We start from the raw sequence: 19,502 nt of genomic DNA on the forward strand, positions 1-19,502 counted from the left end.
CAAAGCCAAATAAACAAGGCTAGGAGGAGAGGGTTTAAACAATCAGGATTTGCAAAGCAACCCAGCATCATGACTTTATAGAAAGCACATATTGCTCCTTAAAAAACCCTCAATAAATTCCATTTCCCACAAATATTTTGTCATTCATAAATTCTGGAAAGGTTACTTGTTGAAATCAAAGTATCTGCATTGGTTGTATCTAACAGAAACCCTCCTGGGTTTGTTTAAGGTTGTTTCTTTTTCATACCAACAAGAAACAGACTGACACAATTTAATTCCTCTATCAAATTTAAAACATTTTTTTCAGGTTCTGAATATTAAATCCTGGTAAGTGCCAGTTGCTGGTGTTGTTTCTTAATTGTTGTTATACCCTGATAAATAAGCTAAAAATGTGAGAAAATACAATTAGTTTAGAAAAACTGATTTAGCCGTAAGCTTCATCGTTTAACTTTTTATGGTATCCATGACAACCATTGGTCCATTTATTAAATAACAGCATCCCTAGTGTAATACACAAGTCCTAAAAATCCTAACAATAAACAGCAACATTTAGTTAAGTGTGTTTAGGTCAAGCACACAACCCAACCGGCTCCAAAATAAATGACAAAATGGGGGTGGTGGAAATAGATGGCAGACTGTAGCTTTCCTTACCTTAAAGTCATCTGGGAGCAGTAGCTTAGATGTCCTTAGGAAGCTTAATATATATCTGAAAATTTCACCATCTCGATCAATGAAATAATGTTGCTTTAAACTGTCCAAGACAATAGGCTCAGTGCCATTAAACAGACGACTTATTCTGAAAAAAGAAAAGAAAAAAGAAATGGGCAAAAGAGACAAAATCTCATTACACCCTCAGGGCTTAAAAACATCCAGCCAATCTAGCTGCATCAATTCAATGTGCATAAAGTAATGCAGTATCTTAATTTGGTGACAAATGCAAACAAGGGCACCAAGACAGAAGCCTTAGATGTGTGCACACACGCTCACACAGTGCCTGCCCGCAACTGCTCCTAGCACTCAGCTCGTCCTGCCCTGAATCAGGGCTGCAAATGAGCCTCAGCCCCAGCAAGGGAAGTGCCTACAAAGTTCTCACCCTGTGGCTGGCTGGCTAATTTTGGAGAGAACACATCTCACCGGGTACATTATGCACCCATTCAGCAGGTACTGTGAATGAGAACTAGACGGATACGCAGAGATGGGCTCCTGGATATGAGCTTCTGCACCAGCTGCACTGCTGTTTTGACCAAAGGCCATCAGAGCATTTCCTTGTCAGAAGGAGGGATTCCAGTGCGCTGCCATGAGCTGGATGGCCCCCTCAGAGCTGCATGTTTGGGCATGCCAGCAGCCCATACAGCATCTGCAGCTCTGCCTGCGGGACCGCAGCTGGCACCAGTGGCTGCGCATCAGTGCCTGGCAGAAACAGCGACGTGGCAAACCCTTCCTGAGCAAAGAAAAGGAGGTGAGACACGTGAGAGCAGAGATCCAGCTGGGTAGGTGTGAGCAGGACCAAAACACCCCATCAGCTGCACCATGACAGTTTTCTCCATGTCCTGACAGTACACTGCAGAAAGCAAGCTGGGCATTTGCCGGGCTGCACTTCCTCCCGCCTCTCCCTCCAAATGTCTGGCTTCTTTCAGAAGGCTTTGTCTTCCCATGAGAAATAACCCAGCTGAATATATGTTCTTGAAAGGAAAATCACAGGAGACAGACAGCAACGACCTATTAAGTAATTGAGTCCATCTCTCTGACAGTGCAGCATTGTTCCCAACTGCAGAGTGTCTCGTGTTTCAAAGTCGAGTCTTAAATAACCCTGCCAGTGAGGACTCCACCATTTCCCAGTGAGACTATTCCACAGCCCGCCAGATTTCACTGTCGAGCATCGTCCCTTAGACTCAGCTATGCAATGCCCCAGTATTCCTCGCTGCGACCAGGGCAGGGCTTTTCCCCACTGTGGAAAACGAGCCCACCAACCCCTTGTCCAAGGCAACAGCCAGCACCGCTGGCGAGTTGAGTGGCACAGCCCTGGCTGTGCTCCTGCTTTCCAGCCCCACAGCGAGGGACATGGGCGAGAGGTGCGAGAGGGCCCCAGCAGGGCTGGGGATGGCAAGCCCCAGGCTATGTGCTGGAGGGGCTGATGCTCACAGCTGCCCCGCGCTCACACTCGGCTTGCTTTGGGCTGGGGGGCCTTGCAACACAGGTGAGGTTCGCTCTCCAGAGCTGCACTTTGGTCTGATCTTCCAGCTTTTTTATGTAGTTGCAAATTTAATTCATGTGGCACTAAATGAATTTCGGAATGAAATGAGATATCAAGTAAAACTGAACTTAGCAATTCCCCCCTGAACTCAGCTAAAAACCCTTTTCCCCTCTTATGCAAGTAGCAGGTTTCACTGCCTGCTCTCCTTCCCTCGTACCTGTGCTAGCGTTTGGCTACTCTGAGTTACTTAAGAGAATAACCAAACAACCTAAACCTTAATTATAATGCATTTATTGTTTTTCTTCAACCTCTAGCTCTTCAACTGTATCAGAACAATCCAGCTCACACTGCAACTCTTAATTTATATAATCGCAAGGTTCGGCGAGCCTCCAGTAATTCATTTTCCTTTTTATTGTTATTTGAGGTCTCTTTGCCTGAGACAGCTAAATATATTGCTTGGTACAGCGTTACATTTTAGTCCAGGAGCCAGACAGTTAATTTGTTTCCTTAGACATGCACACGAGCCTGTGTGCTGTTCTGGGTTAGCCTGAAAGCAGCTAGAGCTACTTAGTGTTCAGTATGGTAGGTGCATTTATTAAGTATTTGTGTGGCTACCAAAACTTTTGAGAACTCATCTTTCCTACTTACTCCGTAAACAAGCTGGGCTGTGGCTCAAACCTCCTCCCTTTCACAGCCCTTTTTCTGTGAAGTCTGCAAACCAAAGCGATGGCTGCTGTTCAGCTCCTTGGTGCATATGAGGGAGGGAAGGTTTGCCAACAAAGAAAGGACGCAGGGAAGACAGGATACAAAATTTTAATAGGCTGCTCTTTAATGTAGTGAAGCATATTTTTTTTTTTGGTAATGAAAACAAAACATGAATTTTGAAGCCTTTGTGGAGTGCCCTGAGCTGTATTTCTTCACCAGCAAAATTACTGCTGGGGAAAGAAACTTGCAGAGTGTTGAAAGACTTAACTGCCACCCCAAAAACAGAGTGATGAATAGTTTAAGGATTTATTTGACATTTTAGGGGGCCGCTATGTTCCAAGAACAAGCTTCACTGCAGCAATGTTGTAATGCTGCATGCAGAAAGTGCTCCTGCTTCTCCCTCCTCACCAGTACAAACTGTACCTGCAGTAAGTCTATCAGAAAATGCAACGCTGTGAGAGCACAAAGTGAACCCAACTGACATCTTTGAGGAAATTTTTGCGTGTTGGCTGTACCTGGGCTTTGTGAAGCCATGGACACACAGTGACCGACAGCTCTGCACCCTGATGCGCTCAGTGGATGGGGTCCAAGGCTGCATAGCAGACAAGGCCACATGCAAAGAAGTTTGGGAGGGAAATATGTGCAGGCTGTCGGGACATCAGCGAGTGCAAGGGGACAGGAATGGCTTTGCACTGTGCAAACTTGATGTTCCAGCAGACATTAGGTGCCAGGCTGGCAAGAGGGCTCAGGCTCCCTCCAGCTCATGGTGCGAGCTCCTGAGTTGCGGGGAGCGGCTGCAGCTCTCGGACTGGGCAATGGTCACCCCAAATGGTTGCTTTTGTGAGCAGTCTTGGTGCCCTGTACTGGCAGACAAAGTGGGTAATGGCATTTTTTAGGAATTGCTGCTTGCTTATGGCATGTGGGAGTGGTGCTTCCAGGGCTGTCTGTAAAGCAGTGGAAGGCAGAGGAAAACACAGACCAGGCATAAAGAGCTGCACTTAGATCCTACAGAGATGGGTGAGTCTCAGCAGTGACTGCTTCTGCAGTATTCCCACCTTTTGGAAGAGACAATTCATTTCTGCATTTAAAAATGCTTTAATTTTTTTTTTTTCCCAGATTTAATTTCCAGAGAGCAGACCAAGCCAGGCTCAATCAAAGCAGTCACAAAGCTTGCTTACCCACTGCCTCCGCCTTCCTGGCCACATCTCACTGTGCTTCCCACTGTCCTCCCCGTGCGAGGCTCTTCCCAGCCCTGCCTTTCTCCTCCTGAACCGCTTCTGGCCACTGCCCCACGCATGCTGCCCACCCAGACCCTAGCAGGGCTCCAGCTCCCAGCCTCCACGACTGCACGCCCCTGTGGGGCCGGGCCAGGAGGGGGCTGGTGCCCGGCCTCACGCTTGGTGGGTCTCCTGGTTCCTCCAGCCCAGCCGGCTGCTCTTCAGCCCTCTTCCCAGCATCTAGAACACAACCTGTTGATCCTATTTCTACAATTTCTTTGTGCTTCTGTTGTTTCTGCTGAAGGCTTTTTTTGCCTTTTTCAATAATGTTTAGCCAAAATGCCGGGGGGCAAGTTTCTAGCTTTATACCGATTTCACTATGATATTAAGATCTCCTTTTATTAGATTAAAAACAAACAGCACAGCCAGCCAACCCACAAGGACAAGAGCGCCAGTAAATTCTTTTCTGAGCTCCTTGGACAGGGAAGGAAGCTGTGCGCTGCATTTAAGCATCTACAGACAACCGCTGCTACCCACACACCCCGATAGCTCTCGCTACCATTTTCCATCTGGGGACTCCAGGCTCCCTGCAGCACTTGTCGAAAGGTGAGCACGGGACAGGAAGCTGCACACAGGGCAGCGGATCCAGCCCTGCTGCAGGCCTCACCACACATGATCTCATCGAGAGACTTATCCAGCTCCATCCTGGAGCAGTCAGGGCTTTTTGCTCTCCGGAGCACTCTGTCTTCCCAAGATGCTTGCCGAGCAGCGGCAGTGGAGCCACACAAAGCACATCAGGGGGCAGGAGGTTCAGGAGCACTCTGGGAGAGGTGAGGGTTTTTTGGGGGGTACTGCTTACTCTTCTTGGTCCAGTTTAGCTGTTTTCTTGATAGCTCCCTTTCTGAACAGAAAACTGAAGTTCTTTCTTACTAAATCTGGTTCCAGGGGCCAGGAGCACTAAGTACAGTTGGGCTTGGAGGAAAATCAGCAGCATCACTGCGCCAAGCACCCACAGAGCCTCTGCTCCTGCACCGTGCTGCGGCCCCCGCCACCCGGCCCATGCTCCTGCCACCAGCGCAGCAACACCGTGTGAGTGAAACCCTTTATCACAACATTGCACTAAAAGTATTAATTTAAGTAATTACATGATTAATATTTAACCATTCAGTGATATTTTTGTCATTCATAATTTAGTTGTTTGCATTTATTAAAAATTGATTCTGTAGACACTTTTTCTGCCCAATGTCAATTCAGCGGGGAACGTGCATTTTAGAGAACTGTCATTAAATGTGGCTCTCTTCTAATTTCATGGGAGGAAAATTATGGGAGGAAAAAGAGAAAGGCTTGTCAGTGAGCCCCTCCAGCACGTGGGTCTGTGCTCTGCTCGGTTCCCTCCTCCGTCCCTGCTGCTCCACACCGACACAGAGCAGGCTGACAGGGGCTCAGTTCCTCTGCTCTGTGCACGGAGTCTGCCGGCTCTGTGCAGCTGCCGGCTGCTGTGGAGCTGGAGGAGGAGGTGGTAACTGTGGGAAATGCGGCAGAGAGGAGGAAGAGGGTTGTTTAGGGCTGGGACAGATCAAGGGGCCAAACCTTTAAGCACAACCTGAAACCGCTGCACAGGACGTGCTAGCTGTGTCCCAGGTGTGCGAGACGAGTCCCGCCACGGCTGCTGCGCAGAAAGGGCTGCTTCTCTTAAATGTTTGTTCAAGGTGGGTACAATAGATACTGTTAGCTGCTTTGAGGAGAACAAACATGCTGTGAACTGGAGCAGAGGTGCTCAAGAGATGGGAGCATATCATGCTGCACCTGATAGGGCTACCTGGGCAGCTACACCGTTGTCACTGGTCCTGCCACAGGACAGCAGCTTCTAGGAAAGGCAAGCCAGAAGCAGGCAGGGCGGCAGGGCTGTGTGATGTGGGGCTGGTGCCAGGAGGCAGAGCTCCAGCCTGGGACTGCTCAGTGCCACCCACACCAGCACTGCCCGGGGCTGGCAGGGATCTTTACAGCTGCATTTTTCACGTTTCCCATTATTTTTACTGTAAAACCGAGTTGTGTCAGACTCGGTCAAGGGTTTGTGCACAAGCTCCCAGCAGAGCAAAGCATAATGGAGAGAGCGCCTGTGGCCGCTTTGCCAAAGGACGCAGCCTGTCCGGGCAGCGGGCAGGGGTGGCTGCAAGAGGGACAGGGACAGGGACAGCCTGGCTGAGAGCCCAAGGGATGTTTTGGGCCTTCTGCCCCAACAGTCACTAGGAGGGAGGACACTAAAACTGTGCCAGGACACATGCCGCCCCGTGCCCGGCACAGCCAGGTTGCATCTACCTGCAGAAGTTTTTCTGACCTGCCTCAGTTTAAAACTTCAGCTCCATACCACAACTTCACAACCTGCTGCCCAACCGGTGATTTTAAGCCCTTTCTGAGTATGGGAAAATAACGCTAAGGAGAGGCACCGTCTGAAGCAGGGTCTCTGCACACAACCTGGCCGTGTTACGCTGCAGAAACACTGTGTGGGCTTCGCCATTACGGCTCTGCAACAGTTTCTATTATAATCAGAGATAACATCTTGACCACCTCAGATTGCTCCAGGTGCACTCTTGGCTCAGAACATCACACAGCCACGCGTGGTCTGGGACCAGTCTCTGCCTACAGACACAGTGGGGTGCCCCCAAGGGCAGGGGAGAGCCAGCACATGGAAGCACGGGCCAGGCACAGGTTTCATGTCCCAGGCTTCAAGCCCGGGGAGAGCACCCACATTTCTCCAGGGCAGCATCAGCCACCAGCACCTTGCAGGCACTGCCCAGCCCCGTACACACACTGATCAGCTCTGGACCCTTCAATGCTGATGGCACAAGCCAGCAACCACAGATACGCAAGTACAAAACTGATCTGTGGGAAACAACACTAAAAGCCTGTCACCCCACAAATCTCTCCATTTTTAACACCACCAGTGTATCTAGTAGTACAGTCCTGTCTTAGCACAGGGATGAATGAGGTAACTCCCAAGGTAACAGGCTTATCCATCTCTAATTGCTGTAACCTTGCGTGCCTGCTTTCTAACGCTGGCCATGGAATGCCATAGGAGTTCTCTGAGCCATATGCTCACTTCGCAGTGCTTCTGAAGGATATTACACTCATTAACTATTAAGCACCTGAAGGAACTGCAGGATCTGTTACCTAGATTTAATACTTCATATTTTGCTTGAATAGATATTCAGGCTTGGACATCTATTTTTACAACAGATCAGAGCTTGTATCAACATGTATTTTTAAAAGTCAATAATCCAGAAAGAACATTATCATCTATCACCCTGAATCATTCGTACAAAGTTCTGGAAGACTTTTTTTTTAATGCTATCATTAAAAATTACCATGTAATAGATCTTGTAGTTAAAACAAAAGTAAAGACAATTATATTTTCAGTTCTCTGTTACTATCAATTCAAGTCCACAGAAGCAACAGGTAATAGCCACTAAAATATAAATTGCCTGTTATGTTTGAAATACTGCAAAGTACCCATGGTAATAAGGTTGAGATCTTGTGGGTCTTTCACTTCTGTTTGTTGCTAACTGTCTTTCTCCACACTTGAGACACTTTTGCAAGTGATTATTTGATATGTAACCTTATGGAAATATATATATATATTTAGATTTTGATAAATTCAATTTTTGTTAAATTTGTAGACACTATTGCCTAATATATAAATTAGCAGTTAAGATAGAAATCAGAAACACTAATCCTGGTTCAGAGGCCAGCCTCTTTTCCTGTGTTAAGGAATTCTCTTGTCATTAAGAGCTGGGTCGTGCATCAGAGGGGCTGAGCATCCCATCAGGTCCTCAGGGAGGAGGAGGGAGGAGTCACACAATTATAGGGAACAGACCATCAGCTGAGGAAATTTGGGCTCCAGTGTGCTTTCATTTCCATGCTTTTCATTTCCACCAGGTTTACAGTGGTTTTAACCCTAAGCCCTTCACCTCTTTGGGAGGCTGGAATTAGGCTCACCAGCACTGGCCACTCATCCCAAATTTATCAGCAGCGTATTTGTTCCCTGAGGGCCTGGTTCTGCCACTCGTCTCCCGTAGAGTAAACAGTTCATGAGTAAAGCACTGCTTAGCCATGAGTAATGGTGGCAGAATCCAGCCCTAAGTCAGGCTAATGATTTTATTTTGCCTTATTAAACTAGCGTTTGTATATTTTAGTGTGTTATTTTAACAGCTATAAAAAGACTTCACTAAACAAACAGTTTCTAGTATGTTAATTGCTGTGTTACGAATTCTTTCATTCCGTTCAGCGTATAACCACATTTATAAGCTGGATAAGTAGAGACACATACAGACCGAACGGCACTCATCCTACCTACACATCATAATTCTGCCACATTCATTTCAGTCATCAGTCATGAAATGCATTTGCTGTGCTTAACAAGAAAAAATGTAACTTTCAAATACAGGTACAATTTGCATTTTTCCGTCAAACTTCCCTGCGTGCCACTGACATGGTTCCTCTGGTCCTGTTAGTCTTTTGTAACAGAGAAGGTGAAAACCAGCCTCCCATTAAACGTAGCATTTGCATTTGTTCCCTAAAGCCTCCACCAGGCATTACTCTGTTGGTCACACCTGGGCCAGCAGGCAATGTGCTGGCTTCCCAGCATCTGAGGGCTGCCTGGCTGGGGTCAGCTACGCCAGGGCTCGGGCTGGATGAGGTCCCTGCGGCGACTGGAGCTCAGCCTGTCCTCACCGCCCCCTGAATCCTTGGCATAAAGCTCCATGGGACGTGGGCAGACGCCGCTAATTCAGGTATGTGCATCATGTTGGTACCACCAAACCAAAGCAGCAACAGCGCTGCCATCACTGGGTGAGAGGCCGGGGCTGAGGCCAGTGGTAACTGCTGAGCAGCCCAACGCAGGCAGTGCGGCTGCAATTACTGCACTTCAAGCCAGGCCAGTTCTGCCACCCCTAGTCCTAACAATGACTTGGGAGAGTGTGAAGGGCAGAGTCTGGCTGACTTGCACAATTTTAACAGAAGCAACTAAATCATATTACACTATAATACGAACCTTCAAACACAAAACTTGTTACAGGTAAGAGCAAAATATTTTTCTTTCAATGCAATGTGCCAAAATTCAGATAGCTGCACAGAAGCTCATACATTGTAGGTAATGCTTCTGTATCTGGGAATTCATTTCATTTTAAATTGTGGACTTGCATCTGAAATTAAACAAGCACGTTAGCTAAGTTAAGCATGTTAGCTTGATTTCTAGTACTCTCACTTTCTCCAGTATGAAATTCCTCTTCTGTCTTCCAATTCATTCTAACTGAACTTTTAACTAAATTGTCAGTGAAGATTAGAAATATTAATAGAAGTTTTTATTGCTACATAAAACCTGTGTGTATTGTACAATTGTTGCTGTTGCTCTTACTTGAACCCTGTGAAAGTTCTTGGCCTTTCATGGTTTCTTAGTAGAAAACTTACATTTACTTTAGCCATGAAAACCAATGCAGGAACAAAAATTCTTTAATTTCAAACAAACTCCCAAACAACCATCGCAATGCTCTCTAGTTTCCCAAAGGTCCCAATCCTGCAAGAACTGCATTTCAGTTCAAACTCTGTGGGAGTTGTGGGCACTCAACAGAATTAAGTTAATACCTGAGAAGATGCACAATTCAAATAAAACATTCCTGCCTATACAAGCCTTTTCTTGCTATTCCTTTAAACATCCCTTTCCCAAAATCATGGCACTATAAAGGACAGGATGAAAAAAGGGGTGCAGCAAATGTCAGACCTCTTCCTTCTTGCCTCGCTTACTGTAACTTCAAGTGGGAGCTAACCCAGTATTTTTACTAAGATTTTCAAATCTGACTAGATCTGGGCATTGCTGCCACTAACATCAACCCTGTACAACCGGGCATGCTGGGAGGTTGGCAAACATGCAGATACTGGTTTTATTTTAATATAAATGGGCTAACTCCTTGCTCATTGAAGTCAACAGAGAAACTCCCACTGGATCTCAGTGAAGGCTGAAAAATTTTCAAATGTAACTCATTTACCTTCCAGGGTACAAGCCCGGCCCTCTGCGTCCTTTGCATGTGTGGATGCCATGAAAACAGCACATTTAAGTCCATAGCAGGAGCAAGGAGGGTGGACACTTAAGGTCTGCAGCACCTTTATAAAATGTAAATGGTGACAGCTAACGCACTCGCTTCGGTACCCGCTGCTCATGCAAACTGCTAGAACATGTCATCTGCTCAAACCATATCCCCGCACTTCTGAGCCCAGGGATATGAAAGCTGAGAAACTTTTTTCTGTGATTCTTTTATTTATTTCCAGACCAGCAGGAACAAGTCACCAGACATGGGCTGCCAGGGACCCTACAGCACGGCACTGCCTGAGCTAAGCACAAACTCAAATCTGCCCATGGTGCACATGCCTGCCTCCGCTGTATCAGGATGCTCTCCGCTGACGTGAATGGGAACAATACCAGTGTCTGTGGGTATAGATAAATTAACTTTCTGCTTACAAGAAACTAAGGCAGTATGGCAACACTGGCAACAGTTGGTGGGCATGCCAATTTGCTAAACTGGTAATGCTCTTCTCTTGCTGAGAATTATAATATGGAAAAAACAGCTTATCTTACATTCATCCTCTTTAGTTTTTGTGCAGCCCATCCTTTTGTCCACTAGTGAATAAGCTATGCTGATTATGCACAGTCCCAGCATGTAGCACCACTGCAATTACGCTGCTGAACACCTTGTACAGCTCACACCACTGCTTGCTTTGGCACAGAGACACTGCAGGCAGTTACAGGCAGACCAAAGGACACAGCTGGCTGCAGTGAGACATGAAGTTGCACCCAGTTCTCTCTATCTGCATTTTTGTTGTCACACTTAAAATGATGACTGCATCATGCTCCTGTTTATTTTTACATTTGATTAAGCTGTACTCAACATATTTTTCCTCGCTCACTTAAAGAAACTGAGCATGTCAAGACCGATCTATTAAAAAGTATTTTTGAAGGGAAAACAACCAACAAAGCCTTACATCCACATCAAGTTAGAAGACTGGGGTAACAGTTTTTGCTGGAGAGCCTGAGCAGTTGGTGGGTGATAGGCAGAACCACAGTGCAACTTCCAGTAGGTTTTTTTGTTACTGCAGCAAGAAAAGAGTAGGGAAAGAGAAGCAGCTGCACGCTGAGATGTCAGCTGTGAGAGCCCAGTTCTGCAGCCACGTTCCAGAAGAAAAGGGAAGCTCCTGACATGGGGCTCCAGAGAGAGAACTGGCATGCCACAGAGAGACAGCAATTGATACACCTGCTGCACAGAGGATACTATGGGCTTAAGCTTGGGAAAAACTTGAAAGTAATAAGGAAACAGTTAACTGTAGGATTCTGATGAGATACTGAAAGCTGAACCTGGCTTTTTTATGTGACTGAGAGAGATTCATTCTTAAATACAATGCTATGGTCATGGGTTTGATTCTGGTCCCAGTGAAGTCAAGGCCAAAACATCCTTTGACTTAATTGAAAGCAGAAGCCAGCCCCCGCTTTAACCCTCGCATCTGCAAGCAGAATATAACTGGATGTGAACAGAAGAGGAAATGTTTGGAGCTGGTTACAAATCCATGCCTTTTTTTTTTTTTTAACGATTAAAAATCCGTCATTGAATTTTTCTCTCGTTCAACAGCACTGTTAAGTACTTCTGGCCTGAGTTCAGTTCTCATTCCCTCCCAGACAACCCCAGCACAAGCAGAGGGCCCAGTTTCTCTCTATTGTCATCTACTGATTCCCAGGGAGTTCCGCTAGCTGAGTTTGTCCATGAAATCATATGTAAGTTCTGCAATGGCAGAATTTAGGCAGTGGTCTCCGGGAAGGCATACCACGTTCCCCAAATGCCAAAGCTGCAGCCTCTGATGCAAATCATACCGGTACAAGTTGCTGGCATAACATTGTCAACGCAATATGACACCAATGTTAAAAGGAGTCTCTGGTTTTCATTGTCTGCTTTCTTAAGAGAGAGGTTTGCTGCTGCAAAAGCTTCTACCAGATCTAAACGGATTACCTGCAGCACTGGTAGCATCTGCTCTCCATTAGGACAGAGGCGTAACAGGAGCCTGCCCTTTGGACTGGGATTCCTTCAGCGTTTCAGCTTTACGGTGCAAATCTCAGTTTCCAATGCTTGCCAACTGATCCTTTCTGAGTCTGACTGAGAGTAACGCTGCATAATAGCTTCCCAGCATCCACGTGCAGGATTCCTTTCAGGTATTGCTTTACGTGGTCCTCAGCAGATAAAAAAGCAGGAATTTTAGCCTTTGAACTCATACCGTACTACAGTAGAGTGAAATCAACACAGTACACGTGACCACTGGAATACCTCTGCTTAGCCTATTTGTCCTGGTGCCCAGCTCTGACAGGCAGGCAGTCGTCACAGTGATTGCATCAATAAGGAATGCAAGAAGTGCACACATGCTAAGCTAAAAGCCATCCCGGCTGGCAGAGCTTCAAGTGAGAGCAAATTAGGTAAAAGCAAAAAACAAATGCAAAATCTCCTAAAATGTTTACACATCGTTTCGTTTTTAAGCACCAAAAGATTAAAATACATGCTAATCACAGCAAATGAGGGGAAAGAGTAAGTAATTTGGTGGTTAGAGCACGGAGATAAGAATTTATAACTCTGGAGCTTAACTCCAGCTCTGCAGCTTCTCCCAGCTACAAAGATCATGTCAGGAGAGCCACCATCCTGGTGTAACCCTGTTTGTATCAATGGAGCTATACCAGGGATGAGAGTTGCAATACTTACCTGTTTCAGTCACCAGATTACGCATTTACTGTCAGTATGGCACAACTGAACAAGCTGACGTGCTGCAGGGACTAGGCAAATTCATTAATTTGTTATTTTCACCTAACATAGAAACTTGGCAAAATCAGTATGGCCAGCAGCAGTTTGGGGCACAACCCGTGTTAGCTGCAGCCTGGTATGCTCCTCACCATGTTACTATGGCGTGCTTGAGAGATCTAGCCTCCCTTATGCTTTCCTATAGGAATCCTGTGTTTGCATGCCTACATGTTTCTTCTATTTAAATATGCACTTTGTTCTTAAAGAATTTATTAAACCATGCATAGATTAATTCTGATTTCAGTTATACAGGTACAAATTTGGAGTAACTCCTTCAAAGCCAGGGGAGCCATCTCTTTGGGAAGGCTATCTGACCACAAAAGGTACGTGCACCTACCCATAAGGGCAGGAATCTTTGTGTCCTCACTTGCCTGTTGTTTTTACGTATTCAGATGTTTGTAAAAACAAGTACTGGGGATAGCCAACAGTATATAGCACCTCGCTATAGTGCTCAGGGTCTTGTAATCCCTGTCCTCACATCCTATCAGCATACATCCCTGGTGTAATTCCGCAGAGGTCAACAGGGTCACACCAGGGATTATTTTGGCCAGGCTTCTTATAAGGGCAGTTTTCTAAATGAATAGGACTGCCTTTGTTTTCCTTTAAGCTTACAGTAAAACTCTCATCAGCTTTACTGGAAGAGACTTTTGACCCAACGTGCCACTATCCAAACCACCACCATTTTCTTCAGTGAAAGTAGGAAAGGAATTAATAAGGTCCAATGTATTTTTAAATCTTAGATTTCATAAATGATCACACGCATGTAGGTCACAATATATACACAGTACGACACCTACGACAACCACCAGTGGGATCATTAAAATAATTAAGTTAGGCCTAGAGACAAATTCATTTCATAACACGTTCCTTACAAAACAGACACCCCTTGCTTCATAATCTAGGGAGTCTGTTTTATAAACTTCCTAAGTAGTTCATGAAATATCCCCCTAAGCAGACCAGGTCTACTTGCCATTGCAAGGTCTTTGTAAGTCAAAAGACAAACACCAGCAATGTGTATTCAAAGACCAAATATGAAGAGGCAACACCTCTTCTGCTCCACTGGTACGGTGGTTAGCTGTGACCTCAGGACACGATTTCCAGCTCAAAGCTACTGAATGCGCACCTTTACATAACTCTGTCCGTGCAATGTGTATGCTGAGCGCACAGCATACAAAGAAGAAATCAATAAAGGGGATTCCCCTTTCTTTTAACTGCAAAGCTGCTACAGCTGTGAACCTGGGCACAGGTGCAGTACTTCGCACCATGTTCATCAGCAGGAAAACAGCCTCCACTAGCAGCACATAAAAGGAGGAGGCAGGTTGCTTCCATAGCATCCTATGGGAGCATTTTCTCAAAACATGCTGCTAATGCTTTTCATGTTAGCGCCCTGAAAATGACTGCTGAAAAATACTTAAATTGTGCTGCTGACACAAAAGTGCCCTGGCAGGTGAGAGGTGAGTGGTAAGCAAAAGAAGCAATGAAAAAAATGACAAAGGACTTGACCAACTAACCTCAGAAACTGCTATAAATATAGAGCGTTAAACCAAAAAAATGTTGAATTCTTGGTCTCCTTGTCTGCTGGGTTTTCTTTGGGAGTTTCAATAAACATGACTAATTTTTAAACCATTGTAAATGGGAAGGGTAGGCATTACTAACGGGCTAAACTCAACTCAGTGACAGTCACATTAATGATGCAAAAGAACAAAGAGAAGAGCAGAAAACGAGACATCAGCTGAGTTTTGCACTGAAGGTACTGGAGACACTGTCCAGCAGCCCTGAACCTCTCTCAGAGGCTGTAAAGGACATCCCTCTGGCCGCAGCCAGGCTGCATGGACTGCACAGCGAACACCTCCTCTCTCTTCTTCCCTTTTGACCAGCTGAGCCAAACAAGCTAATATCTAGACAGGAATGTGCAATTTCCTCATCTTCAGTTTTTTTGAGCTGCCTGTGCCAGACTTAGGAACACAGCCGTAATTTTACTTTTGTTAAGTCAGATGAGTGTGATTTGATATCTTCTCCTCTCTGTTATTAGCTTGGTCTGTCCCTTCCTAGGTGCTGTAATACCCATTGATGCCTCTACCTCCACAGAACCGGGGCTGTAATACACATGTACGTAGTATACAGAGAAATAATAATTTCAGAAAAAGTGTTCATCAGAGACTGGCTATGTAATATTTCCTTGCACGTTTCATTAAATATTCCAAGTAAACATACAAATAATTCATTCATTGACAGGCCCCAGTCTCAGCACCCAATTACAGTAAGATTTGTGTTCCCAAAGGGTAAACTGTGCTTTCCTCTCCAGAGCCTGCGGGCAGTCCCCAGGCAGCAGCTGTGCTGGGCAAGGCAGCGTTTATGAAGTCCAGTAAGGAGTAAACACCTTTATCACAGCAGACAGCTCAGCTCTGTTGTGGCTCCCTACATGCCAGTTAGTTAGAGATCCTGGAGAGATGGACACAGACAGGTCTGAAGAATCAGCTTCCATTCAAATTCCTTCCCTCCCATCTCTTGCAATCGCTGGAGTGAAGGATTACATTACAGGGCTTGTTGTCCTTTGCCACCAAAGCCACCTCAACCTTGGGGAATGCACGGAAACCTGGTTTGGGTGTACTTCCATGGGCTCTGCCCGATTTCTCAAGGCAGACCCTGAATCCAAGATTTTTTCCCTCTAGTGAAAGGTAGAGACAGGGCATCTAAAATCATATAAAATCATCATTCCCAGCTGTAATTACATCTCTGTTTTCTTCCCACGCAGGCCACATCACGTTCCCCTCTTTTGGGACAGGCGATGGATGCCCCGGTGCTCCCAGACCTGGCGCTGGTGTGACTGCTGCTGTAGAGGCTCCGGCCAGCCCAGCTTCGAGGAGGGAGCGGCTTCACACCTCCACCCACCGTGCTCTTTCCTGCGTGCTGCCCAGTAGCTGCCCTGGGTGGGTCCTGGCAGCAACTCCTGCCTGTCCATAACTCCCCCCCTTACCCCAGAGCTTGTTGAGCACTGCATGGACTTGGGTGACCGCAGCCCTGCAGCACCCTTACAAAACAGCAACGCTTTGCTGTGCAAATGCTTCATTTTACAGTATTCAATTCAGAGTCTGGCAATGGGAGCTCTTTTCTTAATACATCTACCACTCAGGTAAGCACAACACCCACAGGCTTAGATGCAGACAGGGGGGAGAGGGAGGATGGGAAGTGGAAAGGCCCTTTTAAAGAAATTTCTTCATTAAGTGTTCTGCTGGACAAAATTCCCTTGGAAATCAAAGATTTGCCCCATCAACAGCCAAGTAAGAAAAACTCACACGATTTATCTCTAAATTGCAGGTGGATGAAATTAAACAGAAAATGATTTTAATCTCCATGAAAATTCCTACAGTAACTCAGAAAAGGCTCTACGCATAACCCAAACGTCTGCATTTCTGCTCCTTCCCTTGCTCCCTTCTGCAGCACACCCCTGAGCGCCTCGCAGAGCAGCGGAGCTGGGGGAGCCCCTGCCAGGCTCGCCCCTCCACAACACTGGCGTGCCCGCGCCTGGGCTCCGGAGCCCTGAGCATCTGTAGCACGCAGGAAGAACACTTGCTCCTACCTCTTCAGGTGTTTTCCTTTAAAGTCTGTGTACGCTTTAAGTTCACAATATCCATTAAAATTAATGAGCTTTGCGCTGCAGCTCACATGCAGCTGCGTTTTGTAGAGCTTTGCCTGAATGTGGGCTGCGGGCACCGACTCAGAGACTCTTTGCCTTTTGGGTAATTCACAGCGCTTCTTAGTGTGGTTCTGCCGGAGCCTGGTGTCACCCCACAAGGGACCTACCTCCATGGGAAGAGCGGTGCTTAGCAAGGGTGCAGCGTGCCCCTGTCCTTTGTGGCACTGAGCAGGTCTGCAGGGAGTGAGTTACTGAAGAAGGACCACATGCCACGCACGTGTATGTACCAGGGGGGTGAGCTGTGGTCAGCATGGTATGGAATTGGCACTGAGGGCTTTTGGAAACACCTAAGTTAGCATCGATGCTAACGATACAGGGTGAAGGAGAGTGTGCTGGCCCAGGAGGGCTGGCGTCAGTTCTGCTCTACCTGCGACCCTGCTCTCACATGTGCTGTGGTTTAGAGGCCACAGTCAAGCTCTGGCTATGAACAAGTCTGGTCTTACCTTCCTGTGCAAGGTACAGGGTTCATTTAAGAACTGATTTACACCCACCTGCCAGTATATGGTGACAGAATTTGCTAATTGGCATTGTTTTCTTGTAATAACATCAAGAATCCACACATGTGATGGAAAATTAGAAAATTAGTTGTGGTAACGGGGGCACTGGACTGATCCTATATGAGCAAAAAATGTGAGATGCTCTTATGTATGCTAAGTCTGGAGAAGTACATACCCTGAACACATTTGAATTAAGAATTTCCCTGCTCCCTCTGGAGAGGAGCAGAACCTAGTAGGGAGTCCTTAGCATAAAGGACAAAGTGGAAAATCTGTCTTACAGATCTCAGTAACGGAGGTGTTTGAGCTTATAAAGCCACTGTCTCTGGCTGTAGGGCGTCAGCAGTCCTGGTCTGGCAGGGAGGAACGCTTTTCCCTGGAAGTCAGGCCAGCCTGGTGTGGCTGCAGAGAAGGAGGGAGAAGGAAAAGATCTGAGGTGTTAGTGCTGAGTTCCCCCCAGCCAAAAAGATGGAGGTGTTGGAGAAAAAGGTAGGGGGATTTATAAAACACAGACATTTACAGTGCAGCTACACTTGGAAGGAAGAGCTAGGTAGGAAAGTTTGCCCAAGTGTGGGTTTATACAAAAAGTGACAGTTTGCTTTGACAAGAAAAAGTCAGAGAAGACATATGCTTTAGGGGATTCCCTGGTAAATCCCCCAAAATGTTCACGGGTTCAAAATGAGGTAGGGATATGCCTGAAAAACTCTACCATGCCTCTTAACAGCTATGGTCATGTCACTGGTTTCTGAAACAGTTAAAAAATAAATAAAGCCTCTGCTGGTTTTCTTTGGAGGACTCCAGAGAAGTGGGTGATGAAGGCAGGGTGCCCCAAGAGCTGTGGTCAGGGCGTGTGCTGTTAGCACTGCCTTCCTGCTTTGGGCCACTGAGACAAGTTCTCTCCTACAGAGGCAGGAAAACGGCCAGAAATAGCAAGGAAAGGTGGGTGCTGTAGGTTAGCCAGACAAAGAAGGGCCGAGAGCAGGCAGGTCCCGACCACCTTGTGCTGCCCACCACTAGTGGGGAGGCTCCCACCAGGAACCCCCTGCTTCAATTCCAGTTATCCCTGCTCGCCTCTGTCATGTGGCTAACGCTGCTGGAAGTGTGACCTTTTACAACTATGTTTTGAAGAAAAGAACATGCTTATCTTTAATAGAGGCTTATACAACAAATACTAATTAGCCAAGAATGTAAGGTAAATATATTTACCTTTTATAGCTGAACAACTTACAAAGAGCTCACAGCAATTCTCTGAGATAAACGTTATGCAGGGTGGTAAAAAGGACAAGCTTCTAATGAAAAAGATCTTGTTCTGCTTTCTCACAGAAATTCAAAATTGTATCAAATTTGTCAGTGAAATGGCAAAGCGTAGGCTTGCTGTGGTATAAGGGGATTTGGAACTTTTAATTCTTTTCTACTTAAAGTCAATGAGAAGTGTGTCACTGAACTCAGTGGGAGTAAGGCTGGATCATCTGGCAGCATCTTTGGGTACTCCTCCCTGCACATTAAGAGCTTGGACTTTTTTTTTTTTTTTTTTTTTTAAGGAACTGAGTCTCACTCCCTTGGATAAACACAATTTGCAACTCACTTTATAAATGTGCTAGAGCCTTTGCAGCCTTTACAGTCTGTCACATAAATCCATATTCAAGTGTCAATGTGTGAAGGGGCTGCTTTAGAGGTCCTGTGGGTGAAAACATGAATGGAATTTCTAGAGGAAATGCTCTCAAAGATGAGTAATTTGTCTGCTTAGCTAGTTACTTTAGAATTAAGATACTGATGGTATGAGTATTCAACGGTGTTTTTTCTTTGCACACCTGTAGCTCACAACTACCAGGGTTGGCAGTTTTGATGGGAGAACTTCCTGAAAATAAACTATGGAAGTAAACCTCAAGTCCAGGTAAGAAAATGTCAGCTTCCCTGTACCCCCCAAAAGCTTGTTAACTTTAATGTCATTTTCAGGTGTACAAGGATAGCAGCCACGACTAGCTGTCGGAAGAAGGATTAATGGTATGCTTCCTAGATCATTTTCGTGACCACCATCATTATGCTGTCACTGATCACAATTTCTTTTGTGTTTCTTGTTTTCCTTGCCTTTCACCCTCTCAAAGGCCAACTTGCTTATTTATATGGTGTTTCATTCAAAAAGCTGGCTGTAATGAGTAAGGTGAGCATGACCGGTTTAGAAACCATCTTTGACAGTGGCTGTTTAACCCTCTTTCTTTGTCACACCAGTTGTGTGCTGCTTGAGTGTTCTCTTCTTTAGAGATTTTATGTAGCCCCATAAAAATTTACAGGAAAGAGGGCGTCTACCACTTT

The 19,502-nt window shown here is 45.9% G+C and overlaps 1 protein-coding gene and 1 long non-coding RNA gene across 8 annotated transcripts in view; one reads left to right on the top strand and one right to left on the bottom strand.

The window, feature by feature from the left end:
* The window catches only part of KCTD15 (potassium channel tetramerization domain containing 15), a 54,657-nt gene that overhangs the window by 16,896 nt on the left and 18,259 nt on the right, over nt 1-19,502 (bottom strand). For 6 of the 7 annotated variants that reach the window (XM_072043967.1, XM_027466958.3, XM_027466962.3 and 3 more), the window contains one exon: nt 652-796. The exons of the other annotated variant lie outside the window; for it this stretch is intronic. In XM_072043967.1, the coding sequence (XP_071900068.1) occupies nt 652-796 (145 nt within the window). The remainder of the gene's footprint in view (nt 1-651; nt 797-19,502) is intronic. 7 annotated transcript variants of the gene reach the window in all.
* Nucleotides 1-19,502, top strand: part of LOC140003524 (uncharacterized) — a 28,983-nt gene that overhangs the window by 6,074 nt on the left and 3,407 nt on the right. The window contains exons 4-9 of the long non-coding RNA XR_011812339.1: nt 5,062-5,205; nt 8,696-8,906; nt 10,165-10,283; nt 10,438-10,596; nt 13,243-13,321; nt 15,754-19,193. This is a non-coding gene — a long non-coding RNA (uncharacterized lncRNA). The remainder of the gene's footprint in view (nt 1-5,061; nt 5,206-8,695; nt 8,907-10,164; nt 10,284-10,437; nt 10,597-13,242; nt 13,322-15,753; nt 19,194-19,502) is intronic.

Source organism: Anas platyrhynchos, chromosome 12, assembly GCF_047663525.1.
Source record: "Anas platyrhynchos isolate ZD024472 breed Pekin duck chromosome 12, IASCAAS_PekinDuck_T2T, whole genome shotgun sequence".
Classification (NCBI taxonomy): Eukaryota; Metazoa; Chordata; class Aves; order Anseriformes; family Anatidae; genus Anas; species Anas platyrhynchos.